Raw genomic sequence first — 19,416 nt, forward strand, 5'->3', positions numbered from 1 at the left:
GGCCAGCCGGTAACGGTGGACAGCCACCCGCCTGTGTCTACCCCGTCTGCCCTGACCATTGCCCCCATCCCCCTCATCTGGGGAGGACTGGGCCTCTTCCTGCTGCTCCTCCACTCCGCCCTCCTCTGCCTGCGGCCCATCGCCCCTCTGCTGGGCTATGTTGTGCAGGACGCAGCACACCACAATGATGCGGCCGACCCTATCTGACCGATGCTGGAGGGCGCCCCCAGAGAGGTCCAGGCACCTGAAACGCATCTTCAGCACGCCAAAGCACCTCTCGATCACTCCCCTTGTCGCTACATGGGCATCATTGTAGCGGTTCTCCGCCTCATTGCGTGGCCTCCGTATAGGCGTCATCAGCCACGATCGCAATGGGTAGCCCCTGTCGCCCAGCAACCAGCCCCTCAGCCGGGGATGGCGTCCCTCGTACATGCCGGGGATGGATGACCGCGACAACACGAATGAGTCGTGTACACTGCCTGGGTGACGGGCGCAGACGTGCAGGATCATCATGCGGTGGTCGCAGACCACCTGTACGTTCATTGAATAGGTCCCCTTCCTATTAGTGAACACGGCCCTGTTCTCTGCAGGTGGCCGCACCGCGACGTGCATCCCATCGATCGCGCCCTGGACCATGGGGAACCCGGCAACGGCAGAGAAGCCCACGGCCCGGGCATCTTGGCTGGCCCGGTCCACGGGGAAGCGGATGTAGCGGTGCGCCATGGCATAAAGGGCATCTGTCACTGCCCGGATGCACCGATGTCTGCGATATGCCGGACAGGTCCCCACTCGGTGCCTGGAATGACCCCGTTGCATAAAAGTTCAGGGCCACCGTAACCTTGACGGACACGGGGAGAGGGTGTCCCCCGCCAGTGCCACGCGGTGACAGGTGTGCCAGCAGGTGGCAGATGTGTGCCACGGTTTCCCGGCTCATCCGGAGTCTCCTCCTGCATTCCCGGTCCGTGAGGTCCTGGTATGACTGCCGGGGCCGGTACACACGGGGCGCCCTCGGGTGCCTCCGTTGCCGTGGGGCCGCGACGTCCTCCTCCCCCTCCTCGTCCTGTCGGTCAGGTGTCCCTCCAGCCTGGGCGGCTGCCGCCTGCCCCTCTGCGGCAGCATGCGCCGCCTCTCTGGCACGCTCCTCCTCCTCCTCCTCCTCCTCCTCCTCATCCAGGGCAACATAGACATGAGCGGCTGCCACCACGGCGGCCAACATCGCTGGATGGTCTGAAAACATGACGGCCTGGGGGGGGGAGGGGAACGACGACATGTCATCATTGCCCATATCCCCTCCTCCCCCCAGCCAGGTGGCATGGACCGCATGGGTCCAACTGTTGGAGGCTGGCACCTGGCCAGGTGGACCAACTCATTTGACCTCCCATCACCCACCCCGGCACGGACCCCAACCCCCAACCTCCACCCCGGCACTGACCCCCCCCCCCCAACCTCCACCCCAGCACGGCCCCCCCCCAACCTCCACCCCGGCACGGACCCCCCCCCCCCCCAACCTCCACCCCGGCACGGACCCCCTCCCAACCCCCAACCTCCACCCCGGCACGGACCCCCCCCCAACCTCCACCCCGGCATGGACCCCCCCCAACCCCAACCTCCACCCCGGCACGGACCCCAACCCCCAACCTCCACCCCAGCACGGACCCCCCCCCAACCTCCACCCCGGCACGGACCCCCCCCCCAACCTCCACCCCGCCACGGACCCCCTCCCGGCACTCCCCCGGAGCCCAGCCTACTCTAACCACCCCCCCCCCCCCCCCCCCCGCCGCACACACACACAAGCCGAGACACACCTCTCCTCACGCAATCAGTCTGCGGCCACGCCATTTCCTGCCCAGAGCCAACCCCCCAGGCCGTCACTCACCTCCTCGCTGGTCGGCGTGAGCCTGGAGCACCAGGTCACGCCGATGAAAAGGAGGTTTGATTGACGTCGACGTGAACGGTCATCACGTCGACGGGACTTCGGCCCATCCGGAAGGGAGAATATCGGCAGGCCGAAAATCGGCTGCCTTGCGCAGACCCGTGACATTCTCCGCGGCAGCGGCGCCATTAACGCCCCGCCGACTTTTCTCCCTTCGGAGACTTCAGCGGGGGCGGGGGCGGGATTCACGGCGGCCAACGGCCATTCTCCGACCCGGCGGGGGGGTCGGAGAATGACGCCCCATATCTAGCGCTGTCTTCCCACTTCACTGTTCGCCAGATAACAATTCATTAGCCAACCAATTGCATCAAAGCAAACAATTTATTTCAACATACCATTGGCAAAGTTCAGTACTAATTAATGTACAAACTTTCCATAGCCCTTTTCTACAATATCATCTGATTGAAGTAATTAAACCATGCGTTTAATCACCTCATGGGTTTGACCCAGTTTCAGTCAGCTTTCGATTATGTGTTCGTCTCAAAATAATATCCCCACTTTCAGGAATGCGGAACAACCATGTTACAACAAGCTTGGGAAGTGCATTTTATTCCCAACATCCCAACTCTCCAAAGTACTTCAGCGGCTGTGAGGCTCTTTGAGATAGATGTCTGATGGTGGTACAAGGCGCTATATAAATGCAAATCCCTTTCCAGCATATTAAAGTTGGCCATTTACCATCTGAGGTGGCGGAATTTGAAATAAGAGCCCACATTTGTAATGGCGGCAGAATGTGTGGTTTTGCTGTTCTGAATGCAGGTGTAGGGTTGATTTTCACGTGACACTGTTTTGAACATTACATCCATGCTGAACACAACTCTACATAAAATATTGTGAATTATCAGAATTATGTAAGAAATATTGAGAATTATCAGAATTATGTATAAAATATTGTGGGTGTAGCCTACTCCTTACATTTATAGTGATTTATTTTATTTTAGTGAATTTCCCCCTTGTTCTTTTGTGTTTACACTTCCTTAACTTTTCTGTATACACGTCCCAGGACATTCTCATGTCTAGCTATGGTGTCAGCCTTTCTGATAAAACCATGCTATCTTTTGCTTCCTATGTCCTGTGATTGTGTCTGTGCATGTTGGATATGGGGCTGTGGAAATCTCTGTTTATATTTCGCCTGTACCAATGTTACAATCCCAGTTGATGTTATAACTGGACGGGAAGATCCCAGAATGGAACTATGGCTAACTTTTATTTGTTTTATAAAACGTGGAAGAATAGTCACAGGACTACCACCTAGTTTTAACAACAAGGAATATAACATTTATTAAACGTGAAAAGTTTAATTATTATAGAATATTCCTTTACTCCCCCCTATTTAACAATTACACCCACATTTTTTAAACATAGATTACAATCTACATCTTAAACTACAATGGTCTCATTGGCACACAAAGTCTCATTTAAGCACACAAGATATCTGTGGTCAAATACACACACACTTCTCTGAACCCAAGTTCGTGTTGTGGAATTCCACTCAGAATCCCCCCATCCCAGATAGGACAGCATGGTGACGTAGTGGTTAGAACTGCTGCCTCGTGGCACCAAGGACCTGGGTTTGATCCCAGTCCCAGGTCATTGTCCATGTGGGGTTAGTAGGTTCTCCCCTTGTCTGCATGGGTCTCACCCCCACAATCCAAAGATGTGCAGGATAGGTGGATTGGCCACACTAAATTGCCCCTTAATTGAAAAAAAAAATGAATTTGGTACTCTAAATTTATTTAACAAAAATAATCCACCCAGATGATGATCACATGAGAGTTTCCAAACTCCATTTCCAAAAAACAATTTTAAAATCTTCTCATAATAATGGTTTTCCTTTGCGGTTTGCATTCCGAAATCCAGACCAGGTTTTCCAAATTACACTTTTAAACAAGGTTTTCGCTCTACGTTTTAAAAATAAATTTAGAGTATTCAATTATTTTTTCCAATTAAGAGGCAATTTAGCATCGCCAATCCACCTACACTGCACATCTTTGGGTTTTGGGGATGAGACCCATGCAAACATGGGGAGAATGTGCAAACTCCACACAGACAGTGACCCGGGGTCAGGATTGAACGTGGGTCCTCAGCGCCATAGTCAGCAGTGCTAACATCCGTTTCACCCTCGCTCTACTTTTAACAGGGAATCCAGTCCAGGATTTCACACCAACCCCTTTAAGACTTCTTTGTCTTGACTGTTGTGCAAGCTGCTCACAATTGTTTTAACTCTCAATTCTCTGACTGTATTAAATAGCACCTGATGTTTATTTTACCTTTGAAGGCTGGTATCCCACTTTAACTCAGGTCACTGCAATTGTTTCTTCAACTCAGAGTACTTTGTTTACTCTTCCTTGAACTCTTCTCAACAATACCTTGGTCTCTGTTCATTTAACTCCAGTTGTCTTAAACAATTTGTCTGTCCCAATTCCATTGTTATCTGGACTGTAACTGGCACAATAGGAAGCCAGCCTCTTTGCAGCTCCCATTCTGCCCAGTATTTCTTCTGGCAGCATTGAGAGTTGTTCACTCCCCAAGGTCCTATCTGCAACTGCAACCAAATCAGCTAAATTAAATCTTAACATTTAAATTTTTTTTCTAATTAAGAGGCAATTTAGCATGGCCAATCCACCTACCCTGCATATCTTTGGGTTGTGGGAGTGAGATCCAGGCAGACATGGGGAGAATGTGCAAACTCCATATTGTCAGTGACCTGGGGCCAGAATCAAACCCGGGTCCTCTGTGCCGTGACGCAGAAGTGGTAACCACTGTGCCGCCCAGCTAAACTAAAACTTAAAAGCTTCTCTATCTTACAAGGCCCTAGTCTCTAAGCAACACCCACATGTATTATGCCTTTTATTTATTCTTCACGCCATAGTCCTCTCTAAGCACAATAGAAACCCAGTTGGAACTTAACCAACCTCTACACATACAAACACCATTGTTCAGCATGAATCCAACTAGAGGTTTTACCTTTCCAGGCACAAAAACATTAAATTAAACCCATTTAAAACTATACCTTATTTCTACTGCTTACCAATACAAATCTAATTCCCTTAAAACTACCTTTGTTTTCCTTGCATTAAAATTCAAAGCAAAAACAAAATGTTAACTGGACACCTGGGTTAGACTGTGATGAGTGGGGAGCCATGATGGAGGAAGAAACTTTATCCAACCCTGGACTCCAGGCATTACATTCTTTTTGTTACTAGTTCTCATTTTTTAAGCTGTCTTAAGTACACACTCCACCATGGCTTTTACAGGAAGTACAGTATCACGTGGTACAACACATTTCAAACCTAAGACAAGCTAATTTCTGATGACAAAATAAAGTGGCTTAAAAAATATTTATAACTAAGATGGATATAACCATTCTTACAATATTCAAGTTTGCAATTGTGTGCATCTTATCTTACTGTACGTTACAAAGTGGTCTGTCACATCCAGCATTTATGTATACACTTTATTTGTTTAAATTCAGGTAATGGACTGACCTTGGAGGGAGCTGTACCTTCAGACCAAGACAGTCACCCTAAACCCGCAAAGAGAGCACGGACGTCATTCACTGCAGAGCAATTACAGGTAGCATTGCTACAGGAAAATCCATTTAAAATCAGACCCTTTCCATTTATGTTGCTGGATATATTTCTGAACCAAATTTGATGAATACCACTGCTGCCAGTCAGTGTGGAACGTGGGATAACTAACCAGTGCAATTTAAAAAGTACCTTTCAAACTCACTGATTGAATATTTCTCTATTTAGATTATATCTCATCAGTTATTCTTACTTCTGTATTATATAACCTCACACATTTTGATGTTAAACTGCATCTGCCATCAGTCTCCGTTAATTAATTAATTTCACAACGGTCCGTGTGGAGTTTTCACATTCTCCCCATGTTTGCGTGGGTTTTGCCCCCGCAAACCAAAAGATGTGCAGGCTAGTGGATTGGCCACGCTAAATTGCCCCTTAATTGGAAAAAATGAATTGAGTACTCTAAATTAAAAATTTTTTAAAAATTTAAATTCCAATATAAGGTAATAGAACTTTATGCTGACTCCAAAATTGCTTCACACTGTTGCTGGATGCAACATATAAAGACCTATTCCTGCCAATAAACCATCATTAGAGTGAGAGTGTAATGACAATATATTTAAACACAAGTGGTTATTCATGGGAGGATCCTCATTGACTAAAGGGATGCCCAAATGACCTTTAGCAGAGAAATTCAAAACATTTGCAAAATGATCAAAGTTGTCTTTCTCAGGCCATTTCAGATTTTGAGTTAAATTGAATTCTCATCCATTGCAGTGCCAGCTAGTGCCAGAATGTAGATCCTACACCAGTTGCTTTGTTTTCATCAGCTTGGCAATGATCGCCCTTTCCTTTTTAATAGATAAGAATTGATGTTAAAATGGGAGACTGCTGTTACAATCCTTGTATTGAACTCTGCCTTTGCTGACAGTACCTCTCTCACTATCTGTGTACAGGTGATGCAGGCACAGTTTGCACAAGATAATAACCCTGATGCACAAACTCTTCAGAAGCTTGCGGACATGACTGGGTTGAGTAGACGTGTTATCCAGGTATGGACATGTTCACGTGATGAAGAATTTATTATTGGGGCTGGGTCGCTGCTGAAGTGACATACCACTGAGTAGCTCCCAGCATTGTATCAAACAACCAATACCATAAGCACCTTTTGTGCTTTGTATAAATCAGTAAGAACCCCTAACATACACTGAAATTATTATTGATGATTGTTTATTATTTTGTGGGTCTATGGAGCAGCCAGGTTCTAGACATAGTCAGTTCCCTCTACTTGTTTCCATTCTATTATTTTGGCTCTCAGACTTGGTTTTAACTGTAGCGGACACTGGAGGTTTAAGTTAATTGCCCTCCCATGGAGGATTTGGTGGAGGAGAGACTTTTAACCGGTTGGAGGATGGGCATAACTTCTGTAATCTCTCCTCATAATTTACCTATTGGAGTTAAGTATTATTCTAGTAAATCTATGCTGCACTTCCTCCTTAAGTGTAGTGCCCAGTCTGCTCAGAGTGTTCCAGGTTTGATCCAGCCAGGACTTTGTATAGCTTTACCAGAATTGCCACCTCCTTGTATTCTAGTTATCTAGATATAGAGGTCAGCATTCCATTAGCCATTTTGGTTATTTTATGTGCCAGTTCGTGATATTTTAATGATCTATGTGAATGGATCCCCAAATCCCTTTCGACCTCAATAGCTTTTCACTATTTTAGAAAGTACTCTCTTCTACCCTGTTTAAGCTCAAAGTGGATGGCCTCACATTTGCTTAGATTGAAATACATTTACCACAATTTTGCCCATTTACTTAATCTATTAATATCTTTTTGTAGTTTTAGATTCCATCTGCATTGCTTGCAATGCCACCCACCTTTATGGTATTGGGAAAACTGGATACTTCGTTTTTTAGCCCACCAGATAAGGCATTAATAAAATTGTGAATAATTGAGTACCCAACACAAATCTTCTTGGGACACAGCACGAGTCACAGGGCGGCACGGTAGCACAGTGGTTAGCACTGTTGTTTCACAGCTCCAGGGTCCCGGGTTTGATTCCCGGTTGGGTCATTGCCTGTGCGGAGTCTGCACTTTCTCCCCGTGTCTGCGTGGGTTTCCTTCCACAAGTCCTGAAAGACGTGCTGTTAGGTGAATGGGACGTTCTGAATTCTCCCTCTGTGTACCCAAACAGGGACAGGCGTGTGGCGACTAGGGGCTTTACACAGTAACTTCATTACAGTGTTAATGTAAGCCTACTTGTGACGATAATAAAGATTGTTATTGTAGAGTGCCTGACCATTATCCCCACTTTTCCTTCTGCCGGTCATGCATTTTCCTAACCAGGTCAATAATTTGCTTTCAATTCCATGAACTTCAACTTTAGCTAACAGTGGGCCGGATTTTCCAGTCACACCTGCCCGGAGACCAAAAATTCCCACCTGACACCAATGGACCTTTAAACGGTCTGTCAAATTTTCCGTCCCTCCCATGGTGATTCCCGCAGTGGGCAGGACCGGAAAACAGTCTCTTATGAGGGACGGACAACCGATATTATGTCAAGTGATTGACAATTCACTGATTTCCCTCTCTCTCCTTTCTTAAATAGCCGAGTGGCATAGGAGGAGGGGGTGAGAATTAGGATGGTGCAACTGTGTCACCATTCAGTTAAATGTAAATCCACCTGCTCATGAACATAAGTCAATATCTTACAGGATAATTTGCTTCCTGACAATTCTTTAACAAAATCATGAGATACACTGCATAAGTCAGCTAACTCTGACATCAAAATTAATTGAAAATGAAAGTAATATTTTTAATTTGCCATTTCACACGGCTGTGTATTGCAACTTCTTCTACCCTTTGATAGTAAAACCTACAATCATTGTTGTATTATTTAAGAGCCCATTAATATAAATTGCATGAAAGGCAAGAGATTTATAAATGGCCTGGCTTCATGTACAGTGTATGAGCTTTTTTCATGCTGACAAAATGCAACAAATATTATAAGTATGGGTATAATATTGGAATGATTGGAATGATCCCACTAAAACTACATATATTGGCATGGATGTGTACTGAGTACCTGACTTGGCAGTAGTACGACACACATCTTAAGATGTGGATCATTATAACTCAGACATGTCTTTGGTGTTCACATTATTCAGTTCATTATTGCTCAGTGTGATTTTTTTCTAACACATGTTTCCTGTCATGTGTGATCTATATACCTGCTATGTTAACACTTGCTATTTCATGCGTTCAATCTTTGTAAGGATTTTCTTTAAAACATTTTTTCACCCGCATTAACTTTTACAATTTATGTGGAATGTAAATGTGAGTACAACATCTTTCCTTGGAGTGTATTGTAAAGTAATCAGGGTTGGAAAATTTCACTTGTCAGCTAGCCTGAATTCAGTTACCTTCCATTCCTGGATGATCTAACAACTGGGGCAGGCTCCAGTGCAGTGAGGTCATCTTTCCAATTCTCTATTGTCTAGTTCTGAGCTTTGGCCACGTTAGATCACTGTGGCCCATGGCAGCTCTTCCATTATCTAACCCCCCCACAGCTATTCCCAAAGCATATTTTGTTTATCTGGGGATTCATTTCTTTCCCAGCCCACTTCGTCTTGTTGGTGAGCTGAAAGTTAAAAAAAAATTTTTTTTAGAGTACTCAACTCATTTTTTCCAATAAAGAGGCCAATTTAGCGTGGCCAATCCACCTATCCTGCACATCTTTGGGTTGTGGAGGCGAAACCCACGCAAACACTGGGAGAATATGCAAACTCCACACGGACAGTGACCCAGAGCCGGGGTCGAACCTGGGACCTCGGCACTGTGAGGCAGCAGTGCTAACCACTGTGCTGCCCCGGTGAGCTGAAAGTTGATGCATGTCAAATTCAGAAAGCGCTACCAAGGTGATAAATATTCAAAATGAAAATTTCAGCTTGGAAGGAATTACATATCTCCCGATTCCAAGAGTAATTTTCATCACCTTATTTTATTGGCTTTCATGTTGAAAGTGATGGAAAACAGACACACAATGGCAGCCAAGGTGCAGAGAGGAGTTAAAATGTAATGCGCTTGTTGATATCATTGTATCTGCTTTCCATATGTCTGACAATAATTACCATCTTCTGAAAGTCAGTATAATCTTTACCTAAAAATTCTAAGAGTGTACTGTTTAATATTGAGGCATTGGTATGTTGGGGAATTTAAATCCAAACTTCTTATCCTAAATACAATTTTCTCGTTTTCAAATCTGACTTCCAGTTGTGGATTTGAAGTGATTATTTTTTTAGATTCACAAATATGAATTTTGGGTACAGTCTTTAATATAGCAATCAATTTTCATTAATTTTATTTAAATAAAAACCATGGATGAGCTTATCCTGAACACTCAGATACTGCCTGATGCTTATCCTGGTTGGAGCTGCAGCATTGCAAGGATTGGATCTAAACTAGAGTAGTTTGAACTCAGAAGTGGCTGTGAAGGTCAGTCCTGGCTCCCCACAACTCAATAAGCACATCCGATAAGGTGGTGCGCTCTAGGAGGCAGCATGGTGGCGCAGTGGTTAGCACTACTGCCTCACGGTGCCGAGGTCCCAGGTTCGATCCTGGCTCTGGGTCACTGTCCGTGTGGAGTTTGCACATTCTACCCGTGTTTATGTGTTACGCTCCCACAACTCAAAGATGTGCAGGGTCGGTGGATTGGCCACGCTAAATTGCCCCTCAATTAGAAAAAATGAATTGGGTACGCTAAATTAATTTTTTAAAAAAAAAGGTGTGCTTTGAAGATCAAAGGTATCATGTTGAATCCCAATCTTTACTAGGTTGGCTGAGCTCCACTGGGTAAGGTGTGCTCCAGCTAACGTCAGCACCCATGGGTTCCTCGCCCAGAATGCCATGACTTCCATGGAGGAGGTCTGAGGAGGCTGAATCCATCCCGGCCATTGGTGCTGCAGGCATCAATCCACACTGGCTGTCCAGCCAGCTGAACCAACCACCCTGCACTCTCCTCCAACTCCCCCCCCCCCCCCACCGGTCCCACCAAAGGAGGCTGTGTTACTGTGGCAACATGCATGTGGTCTGGAGCCATGTATGGTGATTTTCTTTCCATCACATGGCTGTCACCCATCTGATGAACGTGACTGAGCCAGCACAGACAGTGTTGGCTCAGCAATGGATGTGTGCTAATGGAATTAGCACTTTCGGGACCTCTGAGTTGGTGACCTTGTCCTGCCGAGAGATGGCTCCTCCTGTGGGCTCGTGGTATAACTCACTGAACTGGCAAACCAAAGACCTAGAGCAATACTCTTGGGTTCCAGGTTTGAATTCCACCATGGTAGATGATTAGATTTCAATTTGAATCTTGAAATAAATCCTGCCAAGAGGTGTCAGTGTATTTGCAGCAACCGCTGGATTTCCAACTGTCCTCTATATACAAAGTTAAAAATTGGGGGAGTCACAAAAAGGATGCATGCACTGAACTGCAGGGGTCAGCCTGGATACTCTCATCTTACTATCTGTTCATCTGAGGATCAGGATTGTACATCACCTGCATTTACATGATAATTCCCCTCTGTTCGAGGTGCAGTCATGGAAGGATAGCATCACACAGAATAGGAAGCAGTCTTTAGCCCATTGAGTCTGCACTGCTCCTCCTCATTATGAATACACACTTATTAATTGCTTTGAACATACACTAAATTGTACTTGGTAACTAATAATATTTGTGGGCAGCACGGTGGTGCAGTGGTTAGCACTGCTGCCTCACGGTGTCGAGGTCCCAGGTTCGATCCCGGCTCTGGGTTACTGTCTGTGTGGAGTTTGCACATTCTCCCTGTGTTTGCGTGGGTTTCACCCCCACAACCCAAAGATGTGCAGGCTAGATGGATTGGCCATGTTAAATTGCCCCTTAATTGGAAAAAATGAATTGGGTACTCTAAATTTATAATTTAAAAAAACTCTTAATATTCGTGACTTAATAGAGCAATATTAGATTTTTCTTTCAGTTTGTGAGAATGTTGCAGTTGTGTGCAGTTGAAACGATTCCTGATCATTGGACTCAACTGAAGCTTTTATCGTGGGCTATTGTGACGGGTTGTATCTGTTGCTGTTGTAGGTCTGGTTTCAAAACTGCAGAGCACGGCACAAAAAGCACACGCCACAACACGCAGTCGGTCAACCAGGGCCCCCTCGGTCACGCCTTCCTCCGTCTCTACCTGAGGACATTCATTACCAAGCTTTCAGTCACCATGAACGGACCAGGATGGTGGCTCTTCATGGTTATGTGGAAAGTAAGTAGATGTGTGCCGGAATCTGTTCCCCTCGAGTTTGCATTAATAATCTACAGTGTGAAAATGTCACCACAGTCCCAAAGGACCATAGGCTGCTTTCCCCTTTCAGAGAGAGCTGACTGGTGGTGATTTAACCTGAGGGTCACCACACCTCAGACGAAGGGCAAGGTTCAGAAGACGTGGCCTTCATGAATAGCTTCAGCCGGTACGGGAATTGAGCACGCGCTGTTGACGTCACTCCACATCACAAACCAGTCGCCCAGCTGACTGAGAATATATAGGATATTAATTGGCATTGTAATTTGGAGCACTGCCTCACGATTTGCCATCACAGTGGACTAAAACTGTAATGTCAAGAAGAAGTTATTCACACAATGATCATCACTTGAAATAGACTTCAGGGTTGGGCACTGACTATGAAGAAACTCAATTCATTTCTCAAGGTCCAGTTGGAAGTTGTGTTGATGGGCGAGCTCTTGCGGCCATTTTCCCGAGTGTGAGAACTGAGATGGGCCCAGTGGACTTCATGTGTAGTTATCCTGTGACATGAATTGCTATCTGGGAAGAAATTGTTCTGGATCTGGCAGACAATTTGAACCAAGACGCTAATGCGTGATGAAGGCTTCCTTGTCTTGAAAATTAGGCTCTTTGACCCTTAAGTGTTTCCCTAACTCTGTTAAGTACAAAGCAATTTAAAACAGAAGGTTTGACCCCGATTTTCCGCTTATAGCAGATTCGGGGGTGTATGAGAATGGGAATCATGGTGGTTACCTACTTTACGAGTTCACAGATAGTTGCCATCATTTTTGGAGGTTTTGTTCCTAACTGGCAGTCGGCATTGAATTCCAATTCCAATTCTCTTCCCGCACCTAGTGGTGCACTAAGGCAGACATTCATCTGTTTCTATAGCTAGTAATTCCCGGAACATGTTGCTAGTCTGTCGCCAGAGGCTGGTGGCTTGAGGGACATCACTCCACAGCAAGTGTGGCTAACCTGGTGTCTCTCCCGCTCTTAACGCCAGCCATTGGTGTTGGAAGGATGTTCATGTTTGACCGCGTTATGAATGCACCTTCATTGGCCATCAAGTCCTGGGGTAGGACTCAAACCTGGAGCCTCTGGCTCAAAGGCAGGGATGCAACACACTGTGCCACTAGGCCTCCAGGCATTGAATACTTCCACCCATATTTTGGTGGACACATGCAAACATTAGGTAGGGCATATGACTCTTTGAACCTGCTCTGCCATTCAATAAGATCATGGCTGAAGACCCATATCCTTTTACTTCCTAGTTGCTCAATTTTTCCAGTCTTGAAGATACTCATTAACTGACCGTCCACAGTCCTCTTGGAGGATTTTGAATCTTTGACTACAAGTGAAGAAAACATTCTCAACTCAGTCTTCAAAAGTGACTCCTTATCGTGAGACTGCAGTCCTGAGTTCCAAACTCCAGCTGGGGGAAATGTCCCCTCGGCATCCACCCTGCCAAGTCCCCAAAGACATTTATGCATTTCAAAGTGATCACCGCTCATTCTTCTGAGCTGCAGAGAGTATGGGCCCATTCTACTCAGTTTAGGGCATGATTCAGCGGACTTCGAACAAAGTCTGCTGTCGGGCGTGTGGAGCGGGGTGTTCCTTGGTGACTGCCGCGCCGAGGCACAGCCCACTATTGAACAGCACTTTGCCGAATTTTGTGGTCTCAGGGAGTTTCTCTCTGTCGAGGCCGCACTAGGAAAGGTTGTTCACAGATTGGGGCGCCATTTTGATTGGCATCGCCGATCTTCTCCCCCATCCCCTTTCAGGCTCCCCCACTTTACCGACCGCCCCTCCCCCTCAGACCCCAACCTCGGGAAGGCCCTGTGAATTCCCCTTCACCTCATCTCCAAGTGGCAAAGACCATCCCCCGGGCCCGACCCATGGCAGTGCCAACCTACCACTTGGACACTCTGGCAGTGCCACCCGGACACCCTGGCAATGCCACCAAGGCTGAACTGCACCCCTCATCTCACAGAACCACCCTCATCACCAACATCAATTTAGTGAATCTTGCATTCATTTTAAGGCAAGTATATCCTTTCATAGGTCAGGTAATCAAACTGTACACAGTGCTCCAGATGTGAACTCACCACATCCCTGCATAATTGCAGCGTGACCTCCTAGCTTCCTAATTGCTTTCTGCATGTTAACTTTGTGATTCATGTACAAAGACATCCAAATCCCTCTGAATACAAACACAAATTAATCTCTCATCTTTTAAAACCATTAGCTATGAATATCGTGTTTGGTATTAACTGTATAATACTTTAACAATGTTAATGTGCCCATGTATTTACAAAACAAATCATTGTTAGATTCAAATTTATTAGTGCATTTGCTCTGATTTTATTTGTAGGTCATCCATTTTCAATGTTGACAACACAGCCGATCCCACACCAAGCTTTGGCTCTGCCGCAATTGCCAATCAGCCGTTGATCCTTCTGCCACAAACAAACAGTCTTTTAAGAACAGAAGTCGTTCGTGGATCATGTGACAAGCAAAAATTGATTTCGTAAACCCCCCCCGCTTGTGTACATTCTCGGTAATGTATTGAGATGCTAAGACCTGTCTACATGCTGTTTACGCAGCTTGCTTTTCATATTGTACTGAATCCAACTCAATATGTAAGGAAACAAGAACAGAACATGCTGGAAATATTCAACACGCAGCATCTTTGGAGAGAACAGACAAATTAACCTTTCCATCATGGACCCCTTTGCCAGACCTGATTTTCAGCATCTGCAGTATTTTTTGCTCTTAGTCCGTTACCTAAAGAACATGCTCATTAATCTGAAGGCTGGACCTTTTTGGTTCTTGTCAGGAAAAGGACCAATCTTGGTGATAAAACAACATTTTCCCCCATTTTGTTTCTTGTAACAGTATTAAGGCTTTTCCATGTTAGAGTTGATGAAAGCAGCTGCTGTATCAAATCACTTCTAGCATTGTGTCAGTACTGGTCCTGAGGTGAGAAGACTTTGAATTTTTTTTTTTAGCTTCTTTGACTTTGTCTATTTTCTTCATTTACAATGCAGCATGAAATGTGTTGTGCATTGTGACTCATGCCTCCCAATACTGCTGACAACTGGTCACCATTAAACATTCTGGTCTAAGATCATACATGTAGACCCAATGTGGACGGTTTAATTGTTGTGCATTCATTGAATTGGTACTTTTGGTCTCCCAAAATCACATGGCGCAATGACAGCTGAGTTAAGCATTCCTTCAGCCCATAAACAGTGAGTAATGGACTCTACTCCACATTGGAAAAATACATAATTCCATCACTCTTGTCACGGGTCACCTTTTCATAACCACTTGCTCATGAAAATGTTCCCACCTACTTTCTGTTCTTCTACCACTTGCACATCAGCCAGTTCACAGCAACACTGAATTTACACCATGTCCTGAGAATGCATTATCCCCCAGCAACACGGAGTACCCCACACAATAACACAACTTTATTGATTTAACTTTTCAGACACAATTTAAATACACTGCTAAGATATATGACTTTGTGTTTTAAACAAGATATATGTATATATAAAATGGGACTTGCTGGTTCACAGAAATCTAAACCAGCAGAGAAATCTGGCCCTCTAAACTCACTCATCATTTGGGCTAACGAGTTACACGCTAACGACTCTCAGTGGTTAATGGTGGTTTAATTTTAGTAAACTACAAACCTTATCATATCACCTGTTACTTCCTAGTTGCAACCAATAATGTCTGGTTCAGCTCAGTTGAAATGGTTATTTAAAGTTTGAAATAAGGAACTCATCAAAAAGAATCTTGCTTGCCCATTTTAGTGCATTTGAACAGGGCTGAACAACTGTGTCTCAGACCAGCTGAGCTAAAGCCACTGGCTGTAATTTGTTGTATAATGTTTTATTCATGTGGCATGAATTATTGATGTCTCGACAGAAAAAGAAACCAAAATTAACTGTTTCCATTTGTTCAAGTAATGATGAAAGGATTTTGGCTCCATGTGAGACGTGTAAAGCTATGTGAGTCAGACAGGGTTGTCTTCTATTGTAAATAGAATTGCTGCTTTAGTGACACAGTACAAATGATAGGATTTGGTGATCGCAGCCAGAGTAGCAGCAGTAGGACTGTGATGATTTTCTTCAGTTGACCCAGTTGAAAGAGTTAGTTGACCAGAATTGAAAGGGCGTAAATCTGCGAAGGATCCTGAGCTAGACTGCTACCTTGTGGCCTATGCATGGTAAAGGCGAGCGTTTGTGAAGAGGAAGCTCCCAGTACCTACTTGCCTGCTCTGGGCATTCTTTCTAGCGTCGCGCATCAAGAATGGTCACTTGAATGAGTTCCTGTCACTTGTGAGACCATAGCCCGTTAAGAGTCGAGGCTTTAGGAAAGAAATGGGACAAGACTGCAGGAAAACCGAAGCACTTATTGGGTTAATACGATTTTTCTATGATGGTGGAAACAAATTAACATTATTTGCCAACTCTCAGTGAAGCGTTTGGACTTACGTTAACATGAAAAACAAAAGAGAAATGGCCAAAGGCCACAACAGAATATCTTTTGTAAATTTTAGTTAAAGCAAACAATTCTTGCCCAATTTATCAAAATTCTGCTGTTCAGTTCACCCGCGAAATCAGTCCTATTTGTTTTTAACTGCAGCTCGCTGTGCTTCTGCACTAATGTAGCCAGAGTTTGGCAGATTTTGGGACTTGTGTGCTAGTGATATAAAACTAGAGTGATAAGGGGGCAAGGTGGCACAGTGGTTAGCACTACTGCCTATGGCGCCAAGGTCCCAGGTTCGACCCCTGCCCCGGATCACTGTGTGGAATTTGCACATTCTCCCCGTGTTTGCGTGGGTTTCACCCCCACAACCCAACGATGTGCAGGTTAGGTGGATTGGCCATGCTAAATTGTCCCTTAATTGGAAAAAAAATAATTGGGAACTCTAAATTTATATTAAAAAATAAATAAAATGGGGCAGCACGGTGGCACATTGCTGCTTACGGCGCTGAGGACCCAGGTTCGAATCCCGGCTCTGGGTCACTGTCCTTGTGGAGTTTGCACGTTCTCCCCGTGTTTGCATGGATTTCACCCCCCCCAACCCAAAGATGTGCAAGTTAGGTGGATTGACCACGCTAAAGTGCCCCTTAATTGGAAAAAATAATTGGGTACTCTAAATTTATATATAAATAAATAAAGCAAGAGTGACAAATATAAACCGGTGAATTAAAAGATGAGATTTACATTTTTTTTGAACTGCTCAAAGCTTATTTTATAGCTCACCATTCTGTTTAAAGTATATGTGTCTACAAATTGGGGTTCTTTGGCTGCAGTGTAGAAAAGCAGAGTCTCACTCTAGCAACATTTTAAGTACAATCGATTTGGGGGGGGGGGTGCCTTTCAGTGGATTACTCGTGCTGAGATTGGAAGAATGAATTCATAAGGAAAACATCACAGTGCAGGAGGACCTTAAATTATGCCATTTTACTCTTTTTATACACCTTTACCTTATGTAAGTTGAAATAGGCAACTGTCAATTTGTATTGCAAGGGTCATATGGTGTTAGATCGAGGACTTGAGTCACCCTGAGCAGTGCTTGAAAAATCAAACTGAGTGCTTCGTTCCAGTTCTTTAAAATAGGCCAGAGCTTTGCTGGCATACTAGTGTAACATCTATCTTTTGTTTATTTGACCAGCAACAGAGCCATTGTGAGCATGTACACAGTAGAGGAGGCTATGTTTTGCTGTTCCTCATTGGGATAACTGTTGTTTGATTGGCTGTAAAATGGTTTCCATATCCATATTTAGCCCCAGAGGTCCTATTTTATTTAATGTACTTGGATCTGTAGGTCATCCTGTGTTTTAACTGGTAGCAGTGACTAATAGAGGATGCGGAGTTGGTGTCATGTCTGGCTGACCAGAGTGGTAAGGAAATGATAAGAGCTATGGAATTAGCTAAATGCTTTGTCAGCATTTTACACATTTTACCATAAAGGAAATAGAGTTGTGTCGATCTCGTCGTTTACAGCACAATGGATTTAGAAGCAATTCTGGCTAGTAATGTATCAGCAATTGCACAGAATTAGCCACAGAACATTGGCTGAATCACTGTACCTCATACAGACAAGTTTAACTGTTCATTCTGTATCTAATGAAAACGTAAAGGTTTACAAGGACCGTCCAGGCTAGAGCAAAGAAGCACAATGACCACATTATTTTGTTCTGATGAAAAAGCAATTGTTTACTTCTTTCCAAGCATTTATGTACAACTTTATAACCTGAAAAAGGTTTCACTCTAGTTCACGGATTATGCCGAAGCATAAACTCATGTCTTGTCATATGTGTTCTTGTACATAGATGTTTAAAGCGTTTTTAATCCAAATGTTTTAGCATGTGATGATTCAACATGTCTTGGCTTACAACAATTACCATTACAAAATGGATGCTACTTTTAAAATGTCAAGACACTGTTAATCAAGTATTTATTGTAAAATATAAACTTCTGTAAGCACTTTTAAAATTTTCAGTTTTTGTAACATTTAGACTTCTACTGTGCATTGTTAATGTATTATGTGTGATTAAATGCAATAAAAGTGCTGCCACTTTGATGAATTCAAGTCTCTGCCAATCTCATTTTACTTTTCTTACCTAAAGCAATATCTATACCACTTAATTTGAGAAATAGGCCTCTATCAATCTCACTGAATAAATGGACATGTGGAAGGACTGTTTATCTGCTTTTTCCCACATACTTGTAGAAACGAGTCTCACATGTGCTTGGAATGAGCTCCCTTCTGGGTCTGACCTGGGGAAAATTCGCCACATGGAGAAGCAGGATGAACCCGCATTATTATTAATGTCAGTGGGACACGGAATTGGCTTCCCTCTGATCATCACTTGAGCTGAGAAACTGTAGATTATTTCACTCTGCCCCTCACTCTGTTAACTCCAAACAATACCAAGGAAAACGAATGGTTAATGTTGATGACGTTGGCAAGGCAACTCCTCAGAATGATGGTACTGAGTGTTGATAAAGGTACAGTCACAATAACGCAATCATTTTGTGACTATGGGTGTAAAAGTTAATTAAGGGGCTATTTAGCATGGCCAATCCGCCTACCATGCACATCTTTGGGTTGTGGGGACGAGACGCACGCAGACACAAAGAGAATGTGCAAACACCACATGGACAGTGACCCGGGGCCGGATTCGAACCCGGGTCCTCAGCGCCGTACGACAGCAGTGCTAACCACCGTGCCGCCAAATGGGAATAAAAGTAAACAGGATCAGGCAAAGACTGTGTATGCTTTTCATCCTTTAAAACTGCTTTTTGCAAGGGTAGCTTTGTAATATGTTGGTGCTTTCATGAACTCTAGTTCAGTCACATTGCAGGGCAGATAACTCCAGTAAAAGATATTCTGCGCTTGTAGTGGTTGACAGTTTACACAGGCTCTGGTTGTTATATAAAGCAAACCCACGTTCCAAGAGCTGAACAAAGAGTGTGCAATTCGTTTAACGCAAACACTTAAACATACAAGAGGAGCAAAGTGTCTGACTGGATTATCAACTAGACGTCTTCATTGTGATTAATATAACATTGATGCATGAATGAATGCACCATAAATTTTATTTACACTA

General features: G+C 44.4%; 1 protein-coding gene across 1 annotated transcript in view; it reads left to right on the plus strand.

The window, feature by feature from the left end:
- Positions 1–18,390, plus strand: part of lhx6a (LIM homeobox 6a) — an 87,244-nt gene extending 68,854 nt beyond the window's left edge. Inside the window, exons 6-9 of the mRNA XM_072488386.1 lie at positions 5,409–5,509; positions 6,420–6,515; positions 11,590–11,764; positions 14,154–18,390. Of these exons, the coding sequence (XP_072344487.1) occupies positions 5,409–5,509; positions 6,420–6,515; positions 11,590–11,764; positions 14,154–14,233 (452 nt within the window). The 3' untranslated portion in view covers positions 14,234–18,390. The remainder of the gene's footprint in view (positions 1–5,408; positions 5,510–6,419; positions 6,516–11,589; positions 11,765–14,153) is intronic.
- The last annotated feature ends 1,026 nt before the right edge of the window (positions 18,391–19,416 follow it).

Source organism: Scyliorhinus torazame, chromosome 22 (assembly GCF_047496885.1).
Source record: "Scyliorhinus torazame isolate Kashiwa2021f chromosome 22, sScyTor2.1, whole genome shotgun sequence".
NCBI classification, from domain to species: domain Eukaryota; kingdom Metazoa; phylum Chordata; class Chondrichthyes; order Carcharhiniformes; family Scyliorhinidae; genus Scyliorhinus; species Scyliorhinus torazame.